The sequence below is a fragment of the Zymoseptoria tritici genome, chromosome 7, assembly GCF_000219625.1.
Source record: "Zymoseptoria tritici IPO323 chromosome 7, whole genome shotgun sequence".
NCBI classification, from domain to species: domain Eukaryota; kingdom Fungi; phylum Ascomycota; class Dothideomycetes; order Mycosphaerellales; family Mycosphaerellaceae; genus Zymoseptoria; species Zymoseptoria tritici.
In genome coordinates, this window is record NC_018212.1 from 1,115,293 (window position 1) to 1,138,304 (window position 23,012).

General features: G+C 54.7%; 7 protein-coding genes across 7 annotated transcripts; 4 read left to right on the forward strand and 3 right to left on the reverse strand.

Moving 5' to 3' along the window:
* Positions 1-514: 514 nt before the first annotated feature.
* On the forward strand, positions 515-1,791 carry MYCGRDRAFT_110181 (uncharacterized protein; the record flags this gene model as incomplete). The annotated part of the gene is made up of 2 exons (XM_003850655.1): positions 515-1,497; positions 1,608-1,791. 2 exons carry the CDS (start codon positions 515-517, stop codon positions 1,789-1,791), a joined length of 1,167 nt encoding a protein of 388 aa, XP_003850703.1.
* Positions 1,792-2,288: 497 nt separating this feature from the next.
* On the reverse strand, positions 2,289-3,392 carry MYCGRDRAFT_73993 (uncharacterized protein; the record flags this gene model as incomplete). Its single annotated transcript, XM_003851107.1, has 2 exons — positions 2,289-2,912; positions 2,993-3,392. 2 exons carry the CDS (start codon positions 3,242-3,244, stop codon positions 2,289-2,291), a joined length of 876 nt encoding a protein of 291 aa, XP_003851155.1.
* Positions 3,393-5,824: 2,432 nt separating this feature from the next.
* Positions 5,825-14,301, forward strand: MYCGRDRAFT_44596 (uncharacterized protein; the record flags this gene model as incomplete). The annotated part of the gene is made up of 5 exons (XM_003850656.1): positions 5,825-6,336; positions 6,385-8,107; positions 8,198-8,900; positions 9,180-9,348; positions 14,085-14,301. The coding sequence occupies 5 exons, from the start codon at positions 5,825-5,827 to the stop codon at positions 14,299-14,301; spliced, it is 3,324 nt and encodes a 1,107-aa protein (XP_003850704.1).
* A 1,301-nt stretch (positions 14,302-15,602) lies between these two features.
* Positions 15,603-16,844, reverse strand: MYCGRDRAFT_45160 (uncharacterized protein; the record flags this gene model as incomplete). The annotated part of the gene is made up of 1 exon (XM_003851106.1): positions 15,603-16,844. The coding sequence occupies one exon, from the start codon at positions 16,842-16,844 to the stop codon at positions 15,603-15,605; it is 1,242 nt and encodes a 413-aa protein (XP_003851154.1).
* Positions 16,845-17,256: 412 nt separating this feature from the next.
* Positions 17,257-17,893, forward strand: MYCGRDRAFT_110184 (uncharacterized protein; the record flags this gene model as incomplete). Its single annotated transcript, XM_003850657.1, has 3 exons — positions 17,257-17,394; positions 17,450-17,752; positions 17,801-17,893. 3 exons carry the CDS (start codon positions 17,257-17,259, stop codon positions 17,891-17,893), a joined length of 534 nt encoding a protein of 177 aa, XP_003850705.1.
* An 897-nt stretch (positions 17,894-18,790) lies between these two features.
* MYCGRDRAFT_100756 (uncharacterized protein) lies at positions 18,791-19,842 on the forward strand (the record flags this gene model as incomplete). The annotated part of the gene is made up of 3 exons (XM_003850658.1): positions 18,791-19,027; positions 19,106-19,321; positions 19,470-19,842. 3 exons carry the CDS (start codon positions 18,822-18,824, stop codon positions 19,693-19,695), a joined length of 648 nt encoding a protein of 215 aa, XP_003850706.1.
* Positions 19,843-21,229: 1,387 nt separating this feature from the next.
* Positions 21,230-22,036, reverse strand: MYCGRDRAFT_81585 (uncharacterized protein; the record flags this gene model as incomplete). Its single annotated transcript, XM_003851105.1, has 2 exons — positions 21,230-21,354; positions 21,499-22,036. The coding sequence occupies one exon, from the start codon at positions 21,957-21,959 to the stop codon at positions 21,720-21,722; it is 240 nt and encodes a 79-aa protein (XP_003851153.1).
* Positions 22,037-23,012: the final 976 nt, after the last annotated feature.

Sequence of the window (23,012 nt, forward strand, 5' to 3'; positions counted from 1 at the left end):
GGAGGCCAGCATCCTCGATGTCTTGACGTTGCCGCCGGTGAGAAGAGGCGCTCCCTCTCGGCGACTACCGCGACCTCGCCCGGTACAGGTCATCGTCGACCCCCTTCGGAATCACAGCCGGCTTACCGGACTCCTCGAGACACTCTGCAGGGAGCATGCTGCTCTACTCCAGGAGCGTTGCTTGGCCCGAATAGCGTCGCTGTCTAGAACTGGTACCTGAGGCGATCGTCGTGTTAGTCGTGTTCGTCCGTCGTGAAGCCGCTGTTGAATCCCACTTCGAGTTTCCACGATTCAAGGGAATCCAGTGATCTGGCAAGAGGTGTACCTTAGGGAGAATGATTTGGCTCTATGGTAGACTGTAGGGAGTCCAAGGCATTTCGATAGAAGCCGCCATCGAAGCTCTCAATACGCGCTAGCCGCGACTATCGTATCGAATAACGTAAAGCTTCCTCATATCACTCTACTACCCAAGTCCTATGCACCCATCTCATCAACAACGACCACCACCGCCGCGATGAACCCCTCCGGCCTCCTCTTCCGCCGCACTGCTCCTCGCGTGCAGACTCCCCTTCGCCAAAAACGATGGGCACAAGTCTCCGACGTCCGCTTCTACGCCATCAAACCCGATCCAACCGAACGATACCGGGAAGCTCTCGAACGCAAAGCCCGGGAGAAGGGCCTGAAAGACGCCAATGAACTCCGCGAAGCGTACGCGGATCGCATCAAGCGACTGCGGAAAGAGTCGATGGTGCCGGGATTGAACACAGCGATAGAAGAGGAGGGCAGCAGCACACCATCAAATCCACAACCACATCGACCGCCACCACAACCTCGAGACGCCGCTTCGAGTATACCCTACCAGCCACCACCTCCTCCCCAACCACAAGCGACACCATCATCGAAACCTCAAAGCTCCTCCTCGAAGTCCTCCTCCGCTCCACCAGTCCGTACCCTCTCCTCCTTCATCGACGTCGAGAAATCCTCCTCTCTCCCTCAAAAAGAGCTAGAAACAATATGGCGCCTACGACACGTCCGCGACCCGCAATCCCTCGCCGCTGTTCTTCCCTCATCGACGTACAATCGCATTGCCACCACCGCGAAACAGCATCCCCAATTCGTGCTCCCCATACCCCACCCCGATCGCGGAGCAGAAATCCACTTCCTTCAATGGACTTTCCCATCCCCGACGACAGCAACGGTACTGTTCACGCACTTGGCGGAGTTCAAGTTGAGAGGAGAGTTCGCGCAACCGCATACGACTGTGACGTATCATGTTGATTTCGCGGAGGAGAAGGGATTGGTTTTGATGGAAGGACGGGTGCAGGAGGGGAAGGGAGTGAGTGTGGAGGAAGGGAGATTTTTGGTAATGGGGTTGCAGAAATTCTATGGGTGGGAAGGGAAAGGCGAGGGCAAGAGGAGGAGGTTGATGGAGCAGTTCAGTGGAGGAGACGAGGGGTTTAGAGTGGAGGAATTATTGGAGGAGACGGAGAAGGTGCCGTGAGTGGAGAGGGGCAGAAAGATACCATAGGAAGAGAAGGGAACATGTTGAACGGACACAAAGATCGTAGATGGAATTGCGGACACTGTATAGTCGATGCCTTGTACAGACGGCAAATATCCGTGTACAAAGAAGAACGCCGCCCATACCACAAGCTAGGAGAGGCACGCTTTCAGCGGAAGCAAACTGCAGCACACTCTCTCGGAGCAAGCGCGAAGACGGTAAGCAGAACGCTCATGCCTCTGGCCGTGGTCTATACTGTTCCACCATCCCATTTGCCTGCAGCGTTTTGAATGGAGCCGTGCGAAGACAATGGTTCTTTGGACAAAAGATATGAGTACTTCTCCTATTGCTCTCCAGATTAGAGCTCGTCTGGGCCGAGCTTGACGGAATACCATGGGACAAGGCTGTCGAACGATCACGAGTTTACGAGCCAGATGGAAGACTGAGAAGCGATTGTTTGTTTTGTGGGATGGGCTTGGTTTTGATTTTTGTCTGTTCTAATTCTGTCATTCCGGTGGTCTGCTGCTCTGTTCTGCTTGCTTTTGGCTGACGACAGGCTCAGGAGTTGAGCTGCATGGAAAAAGTGCTGCTTCGGTCCATGCCTCGAAGTCGGGACTCAGCCCGTGCTTTTGGATTGAATTCCCTCAATCGCCTGGGCACATGGCTGGCTCTTGCTTGGGTCTCTGCAATACAATCGAATGGGACGACATATTGGCGGCCTTCACTTCTCCTCGCCAACACACTTTGTGATCTCCACGCCGTCCTGTCAAGTTATCAGCACACTCCTTCAAGGCCTCAATGAATCTGAGAATAAAAGAATATAACTCACCGGCTCTCCCGTCGGCTCAAAGCTCTCCACCAACCGACTCTCATACACCAACTCCGGCCGTCCCTTACTCACACCGACCTTCTCCTCCGCGACTCGATTGGCATACTGCTTCGCCGCGCGGTCCGCAAATCTCTCATCCGGCGCCTTACCATCCTTCCCATCCTCACTCGCCTCCTGAGCAGCCTTCTTCTTCTTCTCCGCCACCGAACTCCTCACATACTCCAGATACGGCGGATTTCCCGGCTTCACCACATTATCCGCCGCCAGCACGCTTCCCACACCGACGAGACCCAATTCCTCACACAGCTTGAGGTCGGAGGTGTACGCGGGCTTGTAGTGGTCGAGGAACATCATGTCGATTTTGGAGAGGTCGCCGGACTTGTGTAGACGGGCGAGCGAGGCGTCGGAGGAGCCGATGGAGATGGTTACGAAGGAGGAGAGGCCGGCGAGGGCGATGAGGGAGCCGATCACGGCGCCGAATTCGGGGTTGCGTTCGAGGGAGAAGTAGTGGGTTCCGCCGTTGTTCTTGACCGTGGAGGCGAAGAGGAGGGTGGAGTAGCCGATGTAGCCGCCTAGTTCGACCTGACCGGAGCGTCACTGTTAGTGGGCAAGATCTTTCGGAAAGGCCTGCTTGTGGGTTTGGCAGGGTGGAATGATGGTACCATGACTTTGGGCTTGACCTCTGCGATCAAATCCGTTACAATCTTCCCTTTGTCCTCGCCAACGTTCATGAGGTACTTTTTTGTGCGGGCGAACTCGTCGATCGCGGCGAGGATGGCGGTGGGGTTGTTGCGGAGGGAGGACTCGACATCGGAGCGGGAGTAGATGTAGTGCAGGAGTTCGATTTCACGGCCGTCGTCGAAGAAGGTGGTCTCTTGTGCCGCGTACGCTTTGGCGGAGTCGAAGGAGGGCATGGTGGTGGTTGGGAAGATGGGATTGGCGAGGAGCGTCGGTACGTGTAGTTGAGGTCGGCTGGAGGATGAATATTGCCTCTTGCTGCTCTGAATCGCCGGCTGCTTCTCTTTCTGCTTCCGATGTGTATCGGACGGACCGGGTAGTAGTGCGAGTGAAAGATAGGAAGAGAGAGGTAGGAGTGCAAGTAGAAGAAAAACTCAAGAACTTGGAAGCTATAGAATCAATGCGTGTCCTCGCCAATAGCTCTGTCTTCGGTTCCGAACACTGTCCAGCGTATGAAAGACGGTCCAATGCTTACTGTATGTCCAGCGGATAGGTCTATGACGGAACGAATAGCAAAATGTTGGAGCTTTGGTGGGGTCCGAGGGATTGAAGTCTGGGAGAGAGCTGTCATTTGTACGTGAGAGAGGGGGAGCATTGGTGTGGGGTCTTCCATCCTCTGCATGTGAAATTGTGCGTTATACCAGTGTCCCTCTTCACAACAATATCTTCGCAATGAGGTTGATCGTTCGCCGTACAGGGAAGGAGAAGCCGAGAAGTCATACATCAGTCGAGACCAACATGGTACAACATGTCTCCATGACTATGTCTTGATACTGGCCTCTCGGTGATCGATCACGTCAAGCCTGGACAAAGGGTATGCAGTATTTCGAAAGAGCCAGTCGGGAGATACCATACGCGATCGAGTAGGCCCTAGAGCAGTCAATGCGGTCTTCGATTCATGGAGAACAGACCAAGTCATCCTGTCTGACGTGAAAGCCAGGAAGAGCCAAGGCGCAAAGAAGTCCTCCAAAATCCCATGGGCAAGACGATTCCTTCGCGAGTATGCATGTCGCCTCATGGAGCCGCCACAGCGTTGTTTCGTCCCGTTTCAAAGATGCGTTATTGCGGGCGAGTGTGGCTTACGAGAAGATGGAAGTGGAAGACTAAAACCGGCACGAAGCCGAAATGCAACCACGAAGTTACTCTTTGCAAGGACATCCCATGCAGTTCGTGGTGTATTTAATGTATAGCGGTGAAGACATGCGAGGGCATCCTTTCACAAGTTCATGTACCTTGCCGTGACGATACTCGACGGCAAATAATGGCGATTGCGACCCAGCTGCAAATTGCTGCTGTGAATTAAGTACAGTCGTGGGTCCTTTCTCCGTCCATCGAACCATTCATGTACAGTACATGCAATACACTTCGCGAGACACATGCAGCTCGTGCAGCATCGGAATTGTGCCTGGATGACAGGAGCAAATCCCGAGCGCTGCAGGGGTCAACCCAGACCGGAATCCAATGGTTGTTGTTCGTGCACCCGAGATTTCTATCACATGCTCTTCACAGCAACATTCTTGTTGGACGCGAGGTGGAGTGGCAGTAAGGCAATCAATATAAGTAACAAGCGGACAGAGTGGACTGGTTTCAAGTCTCCCACTCACGGAATGAGGAAAGCGTCCAATCGCAAGACGTGGAAGATAGCCCTGTTTCAGTTGTATCGATTTCTGCGGGGTGTCAACGTGGTGGGCGTGGATGATGAACGAGGGCTCTTGGTTGTACCGCGAAGTTTAACGACAAGAACAGTATATTCTACTGTTGATAGCAGAACATCTCCAACGACGCGTCGACGACGACGACGGCGATGCTCATTGCTGACAACGAAGACACGGTTGTGTATGCCTGTTCGAGGAGTAGGCGCGGGCGGAATGTGCGGGCCTGCACTGGTGGATCCGGCGGGTGGCCCTTGTCAATCACACGTGCCGGAGGATTGTCGAGTGGCATGAGCAGAAACATCAAAGCGTAGCATGCTGCTGAGTGAGCGTCGAATGGAAAACGACGATACTGTAACAGCAGCGCATGGCTACGACCAGTACCACGAGGCTCATCGGTCATGTTGTATACACAAGATCTTGTAGACAAGCTGATGATGAACGACATCTTTCTTGAGATTCGCCTAACGAGCAGATCTAACGGCTAGGTGCATCAACCCTAAACTCCCTCCCCTGGCGGCCGACAGGACCGAGCGAACGAGGTCTTGTGTGCACAGTGCAGTCTGAAAAGAACCACTGTCCTGGATGCCCCCGCCGCGGTACGAAAGACATCATTGCATGCTTCCACGAGACGCCTTCCCTCCGACAACATTCTCCATACACTGTACAACGATACACCAACGCAGCGCAGCATACCTCTGACTTGCCAGGAAGGACATCGCGAAACCCGCTGCGCAACGCACCCCAGTCCGCCATCTCACGTTACGCAGGGTCCCGACTACGATTCTTCTCCCCTGCTCCCTGTCCGGTCTCCTTGGTAGTTCGCGCTCGATTCAAGCAGCGAGATTGTGGCATTGAGCAGCCGAGTCTCGATATTACATCCTCAGACACGACCAGACGATAGACCTGCCACCCGCTTGAAGCGGCGCCCAACGACCGATGAGCTCCTCCAACCCCGTTTTCCGATTCCTCTGCGACTAGCCGCTCCTCGTCCGACGTTGCACGCATCGTCACTCATCCTGGTCGCGGGCGACCGCATCCGCTCGCACGCATCCCACGCTCCTTTTAGGAGGTAGTTCGCCTTACACAGAGATGGCCTCCACCATGACCTCCACCCTCCCACGGACGCCTCGCCCTCCACCAACGGGCCCTCTTCCCGCTCTTCCTGTCAGCAAGACCCGCCGTTCTTCGATTGGCAGTCTCGCCAGCGGCAGCGACTCACGACGCACATCGACGGCCTCACAAATACCCTCCACCACACCGAAGAAGTCCTCAATTCCAGGGCGGTCGGTCACACATTCCGGCGTGCCCACACCGAGGCCGACGAAATCAAATTCCACACCCACAGTACCCACAGTGAACAACAGCTATGCGTCAGACGTGCCAATCCCTACAATCGGACAGACCGGGATCCCCAAAACGGTGCGCAAAGTCACCAGCATTGGCTCTTTCCCAATGCCTCCAAAAGGTTCCGTCCGCGTAACGAGTCTCCCGCCGAGTCCGCTCTCTGCATCGGCGATATCACCCACCGATCCGACTGCGATGCCGCCTCCAACGTACAACCGGAGGGATTCCTCAAAACAAAAGAGTGCAGAAGGTGGAACGAAAAAGCCAAAGTCGCGGAGCTCAGGATATGGATTGCGACCGAGGGCATCGCGGACAAGTTCTGGCTTGAACAGTGGAACTCCAAGTCTTCTCAATGGCACTGGCGACAGCAATCTCGTCGCTGGTGGTGGTCGTGGGAGAGCATCGGCGCGTTTGCTCGGCCTGCCCTCTCCGTCACAAAGTCGCAGCTCTTCCACAAATGGGTCATGTATAGACGAAGAGGAAGAGCATGAAGGCCGAGGTCGATCGCGGTCTGACAATACATCCTCCATGTCGAAAGGCGAAGCAGATGGAAAGTCTGGCGCTGGCAATGTACTCGTCAGCGTGCGCGTGCGTCCTGATGCGGGTAATGATGATACAGCACCAGAAGGAGAATGGATGGTCGACGGCCGGCGATCACTCATTTCTTACCGCGGTCGCGAAGGCGGCGACTACCACTACGATAATGTGTTTTCTCCTCACGATCGGAATGGCCGAGTATATGATAATGCGGCGAAGCGACTCGTGCGGAGAGTCATGGAAGGATATCACGGCACAGTCTTCGCGTACGGAATGACGGGCACGGGCAAGACGTTTTCCATGCAAGGAACGGCCAATTCTCCCGGAGTGATTCCTCTGGCCATCACCGACATATTTTCGTATATTCGAGAGAATCCTGCTCGAGAGTTCTTGCTGCGAGTGAGCTATCTGGAGATTTACAATGAGAAGATTTATGACTTGCTCAACGCTTCGACACCCGGTGTGCAGCAGGAGGAGATCAAATTGAGGGAGGACAGCAAGAGAGGGGTTTATGCGACACCATTGAAAGAGGAGATTGTGCAGTCGCCGAATCAGCTGTTGAGAGTGATTGCAAGAGGTGATCTGGCGAGAAGGACCAGCAGCACACAGTTCAACGCACGCTCGTCACGATCGCACGCGGTTGTGCAGATTGTGGTGGAGTCAAGAGCAAGGACACAAGAGGTCGATGAGAAGAACAGTCGAAAGTCGTCGGTCATGCCGGGAGGTGTCCTGGTGTCGACGCTTTCGTTGATCGATCTGGCGGGGTCGGAGAAGGCTGCTGATACGAAGGAGAGGAGGACGGAGGGATCTCACATCAACAAGTCTCTGCTCACCTTGGGGACTGTCATTGGACGTCTTTCCGGGGAGGACGATAAAGACGAGAAAGATGGTGCCAAAGGGGTCGACAAGGAGAAAGTCCTGAAGCATCTCCCTTATCGTGACAGCAAGTTGACGCGATTGTTGCAACCGGCGCTGTCTGGTAACTCACTGGTGTCCATTCTGTGTACCATCCAGCTATCAGCAGCTGGCAGCAGCGCGGCGCAGGCGAGCACACACACGGGCGAGACACTCAACACGCTCAAATTCGCCAGTCGAGCGAAAAACAACATTGTCAGCCATGCCAAGAAGAACGAGTCCAATGGCATGCCAGGAGATCCAGGTAGCCGAGCACTTCTAGACCGCTACCGAATCGAGATTCAGGAGTTGCGAACACAACTGGAGCAGCAAAATCGCGTCAAGCCGGAAGCTGACAAGCCCGACAACCTCGAAGAGCAGGACCGCCGAATGGAGGAAGAGCTGGAACGCCAAGAGCGAACGCGACATGAGGAGCAAATGCTGGAGATGCAACTCGCTCGGACCGCCCTGAAAGAGCGAATTTCCCATCTGAACCGTCTGATCTTGTCGTCCAAGTCTTTGGGCGTCAACTCCGGCCGCTTCTCCACAACGAGCATGCCCTTCGATCCACGAGCGAGTCAACACAGCAACATCGAATATGGTCGACCAGTCAGTATCCGCAGTCGCGAGAGCAACCAGTATCTCGACTCTGGGCGCCAAAGTGTCGCCACTATCGACATGCCTTCCCCAGCGAATGAGAGTCCCAATGAACACGCCGTCTCCGCTGGTTCTGTGTTGCTGGGCAACATTCCATCTGCCCAACGCTCGCAACTCACGACCGACGAAGCTGGGCCCCAAGACTCTCCCTCAGACCCTGCGACTCCCACTGCTGACGATGAAGAAGACATTACGCTTTCCGCCGGCGACAACGACGACGGGTCAGCCTCTCTGGCACAACAGAATCGCATGCTGCAAGCCGATCTCGCAGACAAGAATCGGTACATCGCGACGCTGGAGAAGCGGCTTCTGCAAGCCCGTCGCACAAGTCATTCTCGCGTGAGCATGGCGTTCGCAGGTCGTACCGGTCTGCCGTCCGCTGAGGAGGAATCTCAGGGAGGTAACCTGGGCGCCCTGCTCAAGGAAAAGGACCGCGAACTCGACGAGCTGAGGCAAAAGCTCGACGACCAAGTACGAATGGTTACAGCCCTCCGCAGCGCAGCTCGCAAAAGAGAAATGCAGGACTCTCAACGAAGCGCCACTGCAACTCCCACCGCGACAGCAACCAGCACCAGCGGCGACGACACCGTGACCGCGCCGCGCGTGTCCTCCTCTCGTTCACGATCTCGCGTGTCCGGTCCGACTGACGTTCCGGCGGACACTGCATCCGACTCCGTTCCCGACTTGACCAGCCTGCCCTTCTCCACCCGGCAAGATCGCCATACCTCTTCCTCCTCCCGCGCGAGTCGCCGCTCCAGCATCAAAACCACACCGCCCAGCACAACGTCTACGACCATGAGCAGTCTCATGGGACACCGCAGCACGCCTAGTTCCGCGACCAACGCCTCCCGCACGAGTAGTGCCGCTGGCGGCGCGGTGGTGAATTTCAGCAAGACTCCACTAAGTCCCGTTGCAATCCTCTCTAACCCTTCATCTCCCATCTCTGGCAGTTTCCCAGGGAACGGACCCAGCAGTAATGGGCTCGGGATCATGGGTGTGCTGAATGGCAATAATACGGACACAGCGGCGAAGGGCGGGGATGAGAATCTCAAACGGAGAAAGTCGGTCGACGAGATGACTGCGTTGCTGGACCAGATGATTCAGGATAAAGTCGAGAGTGGACTGGTGGTTAGAGGGGAGAGGGGGAGTCTGAGGGTCAAGGAGAGGGGTTTGGGACAGCGTGCTTCGAAGGAGTTGTTGTCGTCGGGCCAGCAGGATGGTGGAGCGGAGAGGAGTGGAGTTGACGGCGGGAAGATTGTTGTCAGTCCGGTGAAGGAGATGGGCGAGGAGGAGTTGAGGGAGTTGTTGAGGGAGGATTTGAAGAAGACGGGAAAGGTTGCTCTGGGGTGGAGTTGAGGAGAGGAAGGTGGATTAGGATGAATGAATTGTTTGGCTGGGTTGGGCTGGGGCTGCGATGATACCTTTTTGCCTTGGTTCTTCTTTCTTGTATTTGATTTACTTGCTATTATCGGATTGTGGGAGGATGCCAGGTTGCTACCCAACGACTTCAATGAGATATTCTAGCCAGCTGGGTCACGGTTATTTGGCGATCATCAAACGGTCATTAAACTTGAAAGAGATGTTACTCTCTCTCTCGGCGGGTGAACAATCGAACACGCTGTCTATCTAGTATCCCCTCGTCCATTGTCTTCGGCCACCAACTCGCACAAGTCACACTGCAGATGGGTGTGAGACTGTGAGTTGTTCCGAGATGTGGATGTAGATGTTGGATGGACACACAGTGAGGAGGATGGATCTTACGTCGGTTTCGTATCAGGCCAAGCACGCGGCCGGCCGCAGCTGTGTGGATCGCCCTGTGGATGATCACGCTTTTCAAACTGCAGGGTCTTCGGTTGTCATCACAGGTCTCTCCATTCTTTGTGCGTTTCATGATTGCCAGACCAGGTCAGGATCACTCTTTGCCGCACGCGAGGGAGGCGTAATTGACAATGTCCTCAATGGGATTGTACGTCTATCTCCGCCACGAATCCTTCACACCAGACTCCTACGACTGTGCTATGTCGCGTGCACAATGCAACCCCATCACATCCCAGAGTTGTACAGCACAATATACACCGCGCCCCACAGCCCCGGTACCGGCCCAGATCCTCAAACACCCCAAGTCGCGCGGCTTCGTTTCAGATGCTGCTTTGCCCGCCCAGAATCCCGGCTGACTGGCTGACTGCTTTTCTCTGCTCTCCACCCGCATTCGTTCGTTCGTTCGACACCTCTGTGCCTCGCACTGCTGTCCAACGCCCACTGGCCTCGTCACATTTATCCGGCGTTTGAGGGGCGCAGATCTGGACTCGACCTCAAGAAAGGGATGTTTGGCGTAGAGATCAACAGGAGATGGAAGAAAGGGAAAAAGACGTTGCAAGGTAATAAGAAACAAACGGCGGGACCGTGTGTGTGTCGAAGTGCTCTGTGCATGGAAGATCTCTGCTGTATGCAGTGCAGTACCGCAATGGTGGGTACACTACATCATCGTCGTCGTCGTCTGTCCGTTCGTCCTCTCCTTGTCCGCTGCTGCTACTACTCTATCTCAGTCCTGGTTATCCTCTTTTTCTGCTGTACTGCATTGCACTGGACTGGTCTTCGTTCGATCTCTTGTGCGTCGTCTTGTCCTCTTTCGTTTGCGTTTCGAAAGGTGGAGCTGGTCTCCGTTGATTTTGCCTGTCTCTTCTTAATCGCCGCGGCGCTGCATTTCGGACTTCTCTCTCACTGCATCGACGTGCGTGTCAGACGTCAGCCGACGAGAAATCCTGATCTCACTGCAAAGTCGTACAGGCTGCCCGATCGGACTTCAGCTTCGGGTGCACTGGAGAGGAGTGGGAAAACAGAATAGCCACAGCGTGCGTGTTGTCTCGAGCATGCACTCGATGGTCTCGCAGATCCGGTAGAACTTCCTCTCCGCCACCGCAAACGCCGCCGTCAACATGCGTGGCCGCCGCAACACCGCCCTGTCCGATTCCTCATCCTCCGCCGCCTCGACAAGCTCGAATTCCTCGCCCACACTCCCGCCGATCCGAGCGGGTCTTGTTCTCAATGAGAAGGAATATCTGACTTCCCCGCCGCCGACGCCCTCACTTCCTCCGCCGGTGACGACCGCCACTCGACCTCGAACAACAACATCGACCAAACGCGACATGGCTGTCAAATCGCTCTTCGTGTTGTTTGGACTACTGGCGTTATGGCGATTTCTCTTCGGCGCAACTTTCCGTTCGCTTCATTACGCCAAATCACACCACGATATGACCGCAACGTTCCGACCTGCTGGTGTCGTTCCCAGTGAGCCCGCCGCCGTGGTGCTCACCAACCCCGATGGCATCTCAAAATGGACCATCTCCATCCCTCACAACTCATCGTTTCCACTGCCGGACCGCGTCTACGCCGAGATGTGCTCGCAGTCCGTCCAGCTCCGCAGAGAGTTGAAAAAGCACCCGCACCAGAGCACATCCCAATCATGGTGGAGGAAACACAGTGACGATGCGCCTGATCCGACGTACCTCGACACTTTCGACGCGGAGAAAATGGGCGTCCTTCCACCCTCCGAGCGAGTGACAAACCTCTGCGAGAAGAGTCTTACCTATGTGCTTGGTCCTGACGATGCCAGCTTCGGCACCTCACTCCTTCACCTCTGGCTCTCCTACGGTCTAGCCAAGCGAGACGGCCGAGCATTCTTCCTCGACGACACGAATTGGGCATGGGGCAAGTTCACCGCCTATTTCCTCCCACCCACGATCCCGAGCTGCAGCAGACCTCCACCTCATCACATCGTACCTTGTCCGCCCACCGCACGCCACATCGTGGTATCGACAGCTACCTTTCCATACCTCTCACTCGGCGCGAAACCCGCCGCTGCAGCTCCACCGACCAGCAAGCACCCCCACTTCGTCCGCCCCTTGTCCTCTGGTCCCGCCGACTCCGCGCTTGAACTGCTCCGCACTGGCTACTCCGCCCTTTTCCACCTCGCCGGCGAAGACGCCCTCTACGCCTCCTCCCGCATCGCGGCTCTACAATCTCAATCCGAAGGCGGCGCCCTCATCGGCCTGCAAGTCCGTCGCGGCGACCTCCATCCTTTAGAAGCGCAGTACAGTCATGACTACCTCCCTTTGTCACGATACATCGCCGCGGCTGAGGACATGTGTTCTCGCACGAACCGTAATAACAACGGAAAGAAGACATGCACTCTCGCCCTCGCGACTGATGATCCAGCACTACTCACCCAGGCTTCGTCGGATGAAAACCAAATGTCCGACCTCTCCCCCGGCACGACCCTCCAACGCGTACAAAACCGAATCCACCTCGCCACCAAAGCCGCGCTCGACGCTTCGGCGCCCGTCCACCCATTACGAAGCCCCGGCTCCGCCTTCGCGAAACACGTCCCGGAGAACTCGGGCTGGGAAGGAGGATTCTACCCTCGACTATTCTTCTCCATCGGCGCATCGCCAGGGAAGGACGCGGTGGTTCCTCAGCCAGCGATGGAGTTGAGGCAGATGGTCGGCAGGGCGTATGTGCTCGACTTGGCGGTTTTAGGGCAGGCGAGCGATGGTGTGGTCTGTGGGGTTGGGAGTGCGACGTGTAGGGTGCTGGGGGTGATGATGGGTGGAGCGGAGGGTGGGAGGTGGAGGAATGTGGACGCAGGGAGGGCGGAGGGGGCGTGGACGTGGGATGGGAGATGAGGTTCTTGGTGACTTATGGGGTCTGGTGCATGTGATTACGGTCGTGGCTTGCGGGAGGGCTCTATAACGATTTGGAGTTTTTGCAATGAGAGGAGCGATGGGCGCTATTGGTGCGTATGAAGGACTTGCACTCTTGAGACGATTGTGGACAGTGGAGAATGCGGCTACTTGAGACGAACGGACAGGACAGGAAAAGAGATACCCAGATATGAAGCGCAAGCCAAAGGACCATCCAAAGCGAACGGGTTGGTGCGGGATTGAGATTCTGATTGGAGCAAGGCAAGGCTGAACGCCTCAAGCAGATGACAATGAAATGAAGAAACCAAGCGAATGTGCTCTCCTCTCTCTCTCACGCATACACACACTCTCCAACACCCGCACCTCCTCCTCCCCTTCGTCATCTCCAGCCGTCCAATTTGATGCGCAACAAAAAGATCGGCAAAATTCCAGAATCAAGAAAAAGCGAACAGTCTCAAGTCCCTTCCCTTTCCAAGGCATCTCCGATTCGATACATTTGTTTTCGTCGTCGTGATTGTCGCCGTCGTCGGGTACGTAGATGCTATCGAGGAGCGGAACCTAATCAGGTCCTCCGAAGTATTCGCAACCGCATCTGCCCGAATTGCTGTACGCGATGCTCGTCAGCGTACGCTTGGCGGATAGCAAGGCGAAAGGAAACTCTTACCAGACCGATTTGCCGTCCCTGCAGTGGCAGTCGTTTGGACCTCGGCATCCCTGGTAGGAGGTGTTAGTCGGTGGAGCATGACGGCAAGAGAAGGAGAGGAAAGAGAGCATGCGTACAGCGAGCGCCGGAGTGGCGAGGCCGATGAAGATAGCCGTGATAATGGTGGTGAGCTTCATGGTCTTGAGTCGGTATCTCCGTGTTCCGACTTTGGAATTTGGCGTCTCGTTGTTGATGAAGAGGAAAGGGGAGGAGGAGGAAGAGCGGATCAGCCGGCTCTTATGTGCTGCGGAAGTCTTCGTTATCGCTCCCAGGAACTTCTAGCCCAAGACGTGACGAGGAGGTTCATGCTACAACCACCATACAATAGCGCGGACGGTCGACAAGGTCTATCTACCCTGCTTGAGCACATTTCGGCAAATGATTGAGAGATGACATTGGCGCGGGAAGGCGGGTGACATGCCCAAGGGGCTACGCATTTACTTCTTACTTTTGGTCCAGGTGTTATGCGATGCTGACCGGAACGAGCAAACCAATCGTGAAAGGCCGGGCGATTGTGATTCTCGAGGATCGGAGGATGCCGTACGCTTCCTGTCATCAAAGCAATAATTAAAGCTCTGGCTGGGGGTGACACCGACATTTCTGAGCTCGAGGAGATGGCGCCAGCTGCTGAAAGCCTGCCTGTGCAGGGTTCTCGACAACGGACACTGATACCTCCGAGCATCCGAGGACGACAGGAAGCGCACAGACTATGTCCTGCATACAGGGACAGCACTCTCCATTGAAAACTCAATCGATGTGCTCTTGAGGTGGTGATCGAAGACTTCATGTGATGTAGCTCGGACAAGCAGGTTACCAGGTCCAAGGACTGCCCACCAATTCTGAATCTGGTGACAAGGTCGTCCGAATGCATTGAAGCCCAAGGGGTGGTCAGGGATCCACGTCCACCGTTGCGATCGCAGGAGTTGGCTGCAATGCACCAGAGACGAAAACTGCCGGTTTGCGAAGGACGAAGAGCCGACGATATGGCCAATGCGATGCCCAGATATAAACCACATGCCAGGTGAGGAAGGCCTAGAATGGATGCAAAGAAACTCCGTACTCTCCTCGAGTCTTCGTTTGACGTGGCTATACAAGCAACAGACCATGAGGTCAAAAAGGTATCGTGCACACAGCATGTGAGCGTACGGAGATTGGAGTGCTCACCTGGTTTACATTCACAGGGGTATCCGGACAAGCTGTGGACTGCACACAGGAAGTAGTGCTTACGTCGAGAACTCAATCGACGCACTCTTGACGCGAGAATCGACGATCACTCGCATCAGTCTTGATCCGGAAGGGTCGGTGTTGTCTCCAGGGAAGAGACGGTACTTCTTGCTGTTGATCCAGACTCCAGAGTTCATGTCCAGCTTGAAGGTGTCAACAGCGATCCCTATTTGGAACAAGATGGGAGCAGGAACAAGCATTGCCGCATGACTGCTCGGATTGAAGAGATGGCATGTAAATCGCAGTGTGAGAGCACGCTGCCATGAGTCGTGATCCGATTTACGAAGGCTCTTCGATCTCAGCAATGCCGTGATGAAGAGGGGAATCCTTAGCGATCGTGAGTTCTCCATGTCACCTACATGTGCTATGGAAAATGTTCGCCGCAGGAGTGGTGGGAGCGTGTGGCGGCATGGATTCATGCTTTGGCGACAGAGGCTGTCCAAAGTACGATCCGGACGAACTGACTGTGGCCATCCTGTTGCTCCCTCGTTCTCCACCTCTCGTGAGTCGAAGATTGCCTGCAGTAAGGACGATATGGAGCGATGGTCTGTCTTGCTGAAAGTCAGTCGGTCAGTCTTGGAGCAGATGTATTATAGCAATACCACGTCTGCAGGTGTCACCCCGAAGTTCCAACTGCTTCGCATGTCCACGAGAAATCATGCATCTTTCGCTTCACTTAATCTTGAGATCTTGGAGAGGCAATGAAGACTCCACTGGGATTGGCATTGCTGGTGTGCTAACATCGACATCGAATGCAAGGCGGGCTTGCTCAAGATGGAGAGTGATGACAAAGCTGTTCTCATCGACTTTGCTCACACGTTCATCGTCCAAACAACCAACCAGGCTTATCCTCAAGCGGCTCGAGTTCCTTCTGCAACTTCGCAGCAACACGATCCGCCTCATGCCAGACCCGCAGCAGGTTCCCACCCGCAATCTTTGCACAGTCTTCTTCGCTCACACCTTTCTCCAGCAGAAGATCAATCAGATCCGGAAACTTGGTGACATCCTCCAGTCCTCTCGGCGTGCTTTCAATACCATCAAAGTCACTTCCGATTCCGACGTGGTCGTAGCCAATAAGCTCGCCGATGTGCATGATGTGCTCGACGACATGCTCGATCGTATTGGTCTCTTCGACGAAATCCGGCAGTCCAGTCGAGGAGTTGCTGGCTTTGCAGCTCACAAAGTCGGGGGAGAAGTTGACCATCACCACTGAGTTTCGTTTCTTGACCAGGCGGAGGATGTCGTCTGGGACATTGCGTGGATGTGGACATAGCGAGTACGCGCTGCTGTGCGAAAAGATCGGCGGCGCCACACTCCCATTCCAGCCCTTCTCCGGCGACCCACCGAGGACATCTCTCATCGTGTTCGCGGAGACGTGCGAGAGGTCGACGAGCATGCCCAGACGGTTCATTTCTTGCACCAATTTGTGGCCGGCAGGACTGACGCCTCCCCAGTATGGTTTGGAAGCCCGGCTCTCGTTATCCACCTCGACGACCGCGGCATCGGAGTAGATGTTGTGGCAGTTCCAGTTCATGGTCGCATAGCGCACGCCGAGGGCGTGATACAGGCGGAGAGTGGAAATTGAGTTGCCGATCTGGTGGAGACCTTCGATTGCGAGAGGAGAGATGAGCTTGCCTTGCTTGAAGTTGCGTTCGGCTTCGGCGGCATTGCGGGAAGGGGTGAAGTATTTGGGATACTGCGCGGAAAGGCGATTGAAAAGGTCGATTTGTTCGAGAGTACCTTTGACGAACGGTGCGTAGGCTTCGTCCGAGAAGTCGAGGCCGTCGGAAGGACATGGGACCCACGCGGACCAGAATGCACCTCCCATGCGGCCTTTGTCGGCGCGGTAGAGGTCGAACTCGGAGCTGAAGTTGCCGTGCTCGAATGGCTGCGTGAAGTTGTGTTGGTAAATCTTGTTCTGGTACAGTAGTCGAATCAGGAAGAGGAGGTCGTTGTGGCCGTCGATGAGGGGATGCTTCGAGAGGATTTTAGCCGCGCCAGATAGCGTTGGTTCATATCTGACCAGCTCCTTGAGGAAGTCCTGGCTGAAGCAAGATGTCATGTAGGTAGTGAACACTATCGCGATGATCAAGGCGGATCCAATGAAGCGTGCGAGTCTGCTCTTTCGCTGTCTTTCACTCGGCTTGTTTCGCAGCCACCATTCCTGACGTCTGCCGTCCGGACGATGGGCGAAGAAGCCATCGGCGGCCGGCGGCAGCAAGTATTTCTCGCGGCGGCCGTCTGGATGAATAGCCGTAAAGACCTTTGCCCTGTCTTCGTGGTTCATCTTGGAGTGTTCGATGCAAGTGTGGGTGGCAAAGAAGTGAAGTTGTTGTCGATATGTGTGGATGTTGTCACGACGTTGACTCGTATTCGGATATCGACACGTCTTGGCACGTCATCCTTGAAATGTTGGCATTGATGCGTTTCATCGATCCGACAACGACATCCAACAACACGATATCCGACGAGAAATGGGGATCCTTTCAGCATTCACGCTGATCCGGACGGTATCTCTGTTCCACATCACAGCGGCGTACTTCCTCCTCACGGCGCCGAAAATCCTCTCGGACCAGAATGTGGTGTATATGCTCGGAGAGGCCATGAGAATTGTACAGTCCCATTGCGGTGCATTCACATGGTACCAAGGCTGACGTATTGATATAGTCTCACGCGACGACCCTCGACAAGCCCAGCGAAGCGTCTGCGTTCGCCGGCATACTCCTCGCGTTGCTCGGGATCTCAGATCTGGCCGCGGCCTCAATGAACGAGCTCATCGCTCTGGAATACTGGCTATACAACGTGCAGACTCGACTCATGTTCTTCTTCGGGCTTACGGGCTACGTGTATCTGTTCAAGGAAGATGGCATGCTCGGCAGCGGCGATGCGACCAAGCTTGGGATCGGAGAGCCTCTGCAGAACAGCTTGGTGTTCGCATTTGGCTTCTTCGAGATCGGTTTGTGGTTTTGGGTCAGTCCGTGTGGCAGGCATGAGTTTTCAAATGCTGATTGCCTCCAGATCTTCACCAGCTTGAGAGAAGAGAGAGATACTCTGGCGCGGAAGCGTATGGAGGAGCTCAAAGCCAAAGAGGATTTCGAGAGACGTCTCTAGAACCTCCTGACTTGACTCGACTCGCGGCAGTATCACGTCTACTGGACAGTCATTGAGTGCCTACTGGCGCTAAACCCGCTTTCGTAGCGACGCGGAGAGTTCATGTGCGAGACATCGAGGCGTCTTCAGACATCTGTCAATTTGCACTCGGAGAGAGCCAAGCGCTCGCAATGCATCAATCCAGCGCGATGTCAAACTCGGTGAGAGCTTTGCCTGGTGCCGCCTCATGACACCGAACACTGACGATACACGCATCGCCAGTTCACAGCTTTCCATCATCCATCTTCGGACAATTCCACATCGATGCCCTCGTCTTTGACGGCATATGCACACTGCCTCTCAACAAGCGAACAGCGCATGGCTCGTGGAGTCCACTTCCTGTCAAGGTGACACTGCCTCATTAAATATTTATTTCAACCTGATCACCCAGCAATTGGCAACGCCGACACTCTAAATTTGGCATCAGCCCTGAATCCTTCGCGCTTTCCAGCCAATACATCTGCACCAGAACCGCCCGAAGCGAGCTCGGCTGTCTACTTGCAGCCTGTGGAGAAGCCACTTGATCTTCTATGGCTCCGCTTCACAGCTGCGCCTGAATCCTTTGAGCCACTAAAGGGGCCGTGAAACAGCAAATAGCAATGCACAGGTGAGTGCGATGGTCTGAAGGTTGGTCTATAACATGTGCTTTGGCCGACGTTCAACTTCATGAGGGTTTCCTTCTTCACCAATTTCAATTCATCTCAGATTCTCTTCTGTCCAATCGTCTTCTAGCAAACACTCGCTTCAAGCGCGACCAACCAGAAACGCCGCTGCCAAGATCATCATTAGCACAAACTTCCTCGACTTTGAGTAAACACAAAAGACAAACACCGACAAGTGCTGCGCATATCCAGCAGCATCCAGCGCAAACTCCGCGAACACCTCCACGATGGCGTACCAAACCCTCTGGCTCAAGAAAGTCATCATCCCATTCTGGGTGGTGCAGACGCTCGCTGCCTTGGTCTACCTGGGTTTCGCTGCGTGGAATATTGTGCTGATCAACCAATATCTCGAGGACGACGATGACTACTACTACCCCTCGTCCTATTCCTCGTCATATTCTTCTGAGGAGGACACATACTCGGGATTCCTCTAGTAAGTTGCATTCGAGATGCGCTTGCGCAGCAGAAACAAAATCGGAACCAATGCTGACCTGGCCTGCCTTACTTCTAGCGTCGGTGTTGGCATCGCCCTCGGCCTTGCCGCGCTCACTGCCTTGTTCAACATTATCGAGATGATCCTCTTCGCTGTGAAGAAGCTCAGTCCCGTGACGGTGGTGGTGTTCAACAGTATCAATACAGCCATTTGGACGGCCATGTTGATGCTGCTCATCATTGCATCGATTGTGCGCAATTCAATAGGCGATTGGATTCTCGTCATCATCCTCTTGTGAGTTAAACCACTCGCATCCATGCTCGAATCTCGGGCCCATTCCAGCCGATGCATCCCGGCATTTGCGCAGTGGAAAAGCTAGACCACCCCCATCACATCACCACCCTTCCTCAACGAACATCGCTGACGTACGTCCCCTCAACAGCTTGACCAGCCTCGGCAAGCTGATCTACAGCTCCGTCATGCTCCACCGTCGGCGCCGCGGCCGATTTGCGCATCGCGGAGAATACACACCAGCAGCCCGTGAAGCCGACACCAGCTACCATCCCACAAGCTACGGCGGACCTACTCCAGAGATCAGTCAGAGCACTCAACCTGGTGGTGCAGCGCATGGGTACTACTCCCCTGCCAGCGTCGGAGCTCGCGGATGATCGTTGCCTGGGATTACGAATCGAGATGCCGGGATATTGGCATCGTGGTCGACAAGCAAGACGAAGCGGTGGTTGAGCGATGAAGCCGCATTGGACCGGCGTTAAAAACAGGGACCTTTGCTTTCTTTTTGATGAGGTGTACAAAGGCTTCCTGCTCGCTCTCGTACAGTGGAGCGGGAGGACGGGGATGCCAGCGAGCGACTCATGATACCCATATGTTCTTCCGATTGCGACTAATAAATGTTATACCTTGAACACTTCCGATGCTGACTGATTGGTGATGGTACCGACACACAGGTCCCTTTCTGAAAAGCAAAAGTATGTGACGGTTCCTTTGATGGATTGTCGACACTTCCGGCCAATGCAGACTCTCGGATCCTCCCTCCGTCCGTCCCTGGCCCGAGATGGCATCGATTGAGTTGTCGATAGTAAGCCTCACTCTTGTGCAACATGAAGCTGCAGAGTCGTCATCCGTCTAGAACTCAAGGACTATGAAGCCAGCGATTAGGACTTCAAGAGGCTCCTCCGCGCATCAAGGAATCAGGAGTATGGTAAAGTAAAATGCTACGATGACGAGGTAGCCATCGACAGACTTTACAGTCGCTTTCACAAGCATGGCCAGGAAGATGTTGGAGACCTGGAGGACTGAAGCTTGGCAACTGAAGACATATCCTCTTCATGTTCCTCGCTGCTTCCGTGTTTGCTTGATCTCATCAGCGGATCTAAGCGTCGAAGTATCAAACCATCGACGAATCGCATCAACAGCTCAAAGCATTGACGCATCGACGCATGCACTGTCCGGCCCATCGACGCGCACTGAAGCATCAACGCATCGAAGTATCAGCTGCCAGCTCCCAGCTACTTCACCACCAAAGGGCATCACAACATCCAGCTTCAAAACCTATGCCCAGCAAACGTCGGAGGATGAGGCGAGGAGAAGGTCACGTCAACAACGCTGCTGGTAAGGGCTGCAAGGGAATGCATGTATGTTGTGTGCGGTAGACGGCTTGAATAGCCGTTGACGTAGGATCGGTGCGAAGTGTGGTCTGATGGCGTACGGCGGTGCAGCGATTGGCATATTGAATCGGGAAGCTGTTCGTTGATAGTGTCACCGACGTCGTTTTGCTGGGTCCAAGATGTCCACGATAGGAGGTGCCTCTCGCTGGTCCGGCCACATGGACATCGAGATCGATATACCGTATTTATTTCGAGGATGATGCTGAACCATCAGCAACGGTAGTGACGACTTCCCGGCAAATAATGTTTCACTTTACCGAATGCATCTACCTCATGCCACTTCCGGTAAGACATGGCTATTTCGAGTGAAGAAGAATTGGCAATCGTCTCGATGCGCCCAAGGCGATGTCCGGATATGGGCATGTGGAGATCCGAACAAGGTTCACGCGAGGCACACATCATCTCTTGGTTGATGAAAAGGTCGAGACTTCCTTGCATATCGCTGGCTTGAGATTTTTCTTGTATGGTGATGGCGGTGCATCGTGTTCGATGCATTGTTGGGACGGCCTGGGAAGAAAGGCAAGCTGTTCTCAGGCTGTGCTGCTCGGTCAGAAAGTTGGCTGGCGGTGACAGCGATCACGCGACGAGTTTCCGAGTCAGTGTCGTCGGCAATGCAATCTCGTTCTTTGCCGCTTTCAACAAGTAAGCGCGCGAACCCATTTCGACCCCCACAGAACGCCGGCTGTGCGAAACATCAATACACCCCGATCTATCTATATGCTGGTGGAAAGACATTCACGAAACTGGAATACCACCTGCGATACTGATCTCATTTATCCGATCCAGGCAGTCTTCCGACGGCGGCTCGTTCCTCGGGCATCGTCGGGAGAATACATCTCATCTCTTCTGGACAGGCACCACCCATGCACAACACGCGCACTGCTGCCCAAGAATACCTGCGTCGATCCAGCGCCGGACGCACGTGCAGCGACATGGATGGCAGGTCATTATTATGGACGAGAGGAACTGATGACCCATTCGTCAAGTCGTCACGGCCCGGTATGCGATCAAAAGCTCACGGTGAATCGATCGTGTCCAACAGACGAACCGATCCGAAGACGACGCCGGTCGGTAACGTGCTTCTTGGAAGACGTCGGTGCCAGATGGCGGCATATCATACTGCGCACGACCGACGTCTGGGAAGAGATTTCCAGATGACTGGAGTATCCATCCGCCGCAATGACGCATTTGGGAAGATAAATGTGCGACTTGAGTGCATGGAACCCGGTTATGGGTTGCTTTTTCATGGCGGTGAGAGGAACACGGCAATGTTGCCAGACTGGACGACATGCTATCTATGTATACGCTCGCTACACCAGCTGGAGGCGAAACCGAGATGAAGTTTTGGGTTCGAGGCTGACACATGTGTCATGTCAACGCACGAGCCGTCTTTCGTTACTGACTGGCACGGTATTTGAGGCTCATGAACAATCTTCCTGGAGGTGATTGCGACTCGGTCTGGTGTGGAGTGGATGACCTGGTATATTACACAGCACACCATGGGACTGGGCCAGATGGTGATGTCAGTCGGACAGGCTAATGCTTCGTTCTCAGTCGAGAAAGAAGGTTTGTGCACCCGGCTCCTACTGCGGATTTACCGACGACAGGCTACAGGCAATAGGCCGGCTAGCATGCCCCTGGTCTACGGCACCGCATCCACCAATCCAGCGTCGACACCACCATATCCACCCCCAATCACTCCGCCCAAACTTACTCACCACCCCCGTCAAGCGCTTCAAGCTTCGCGCGTCTGTGGTCAAGCTCCTCTTCCAGGGCCAATACAACGTGGGAGCTGGGGCATCCCAGATGCCGGTCAGACTAGGCAAGGCGCCATGATCGTGATGGCCGCAAGTGACAGGCGACTAGACAGGGAACCGTGGAGACGGATTGCTTTCCTACCAGGTTCGAAGTGCTCAGTGCACAACCCTCAGCAGCGCTGTCAGCCGGACACCCTTCGCATTCTTCCGTGCTGTTCCTTGACTGAATCCACCAAGCGCACGCCAGGACGACTAGACCAGGCTCATCCCAGTACTCGGGCAACGATGATTCGATGGTAGCCCGACCTATTTGTTGCTTGAACACATCGCCGTGCGCATCACCTAAGAATGGGTCCGTCCTGCTCATTCTCTCAGCATTGCAGTCATCTTGTCATCGTCGACCAGTGGCCACTATTTCTCCATCCTTCGTGCCACGACGCCCGATTACCGCGGATCTACAACTACTAGTCGCTCCTTTTCTGCATTGCTGCCAGTCACTGCGTGTCATTTCGCCTGTCGCTTATCGCTTGTGGCATACCGCTG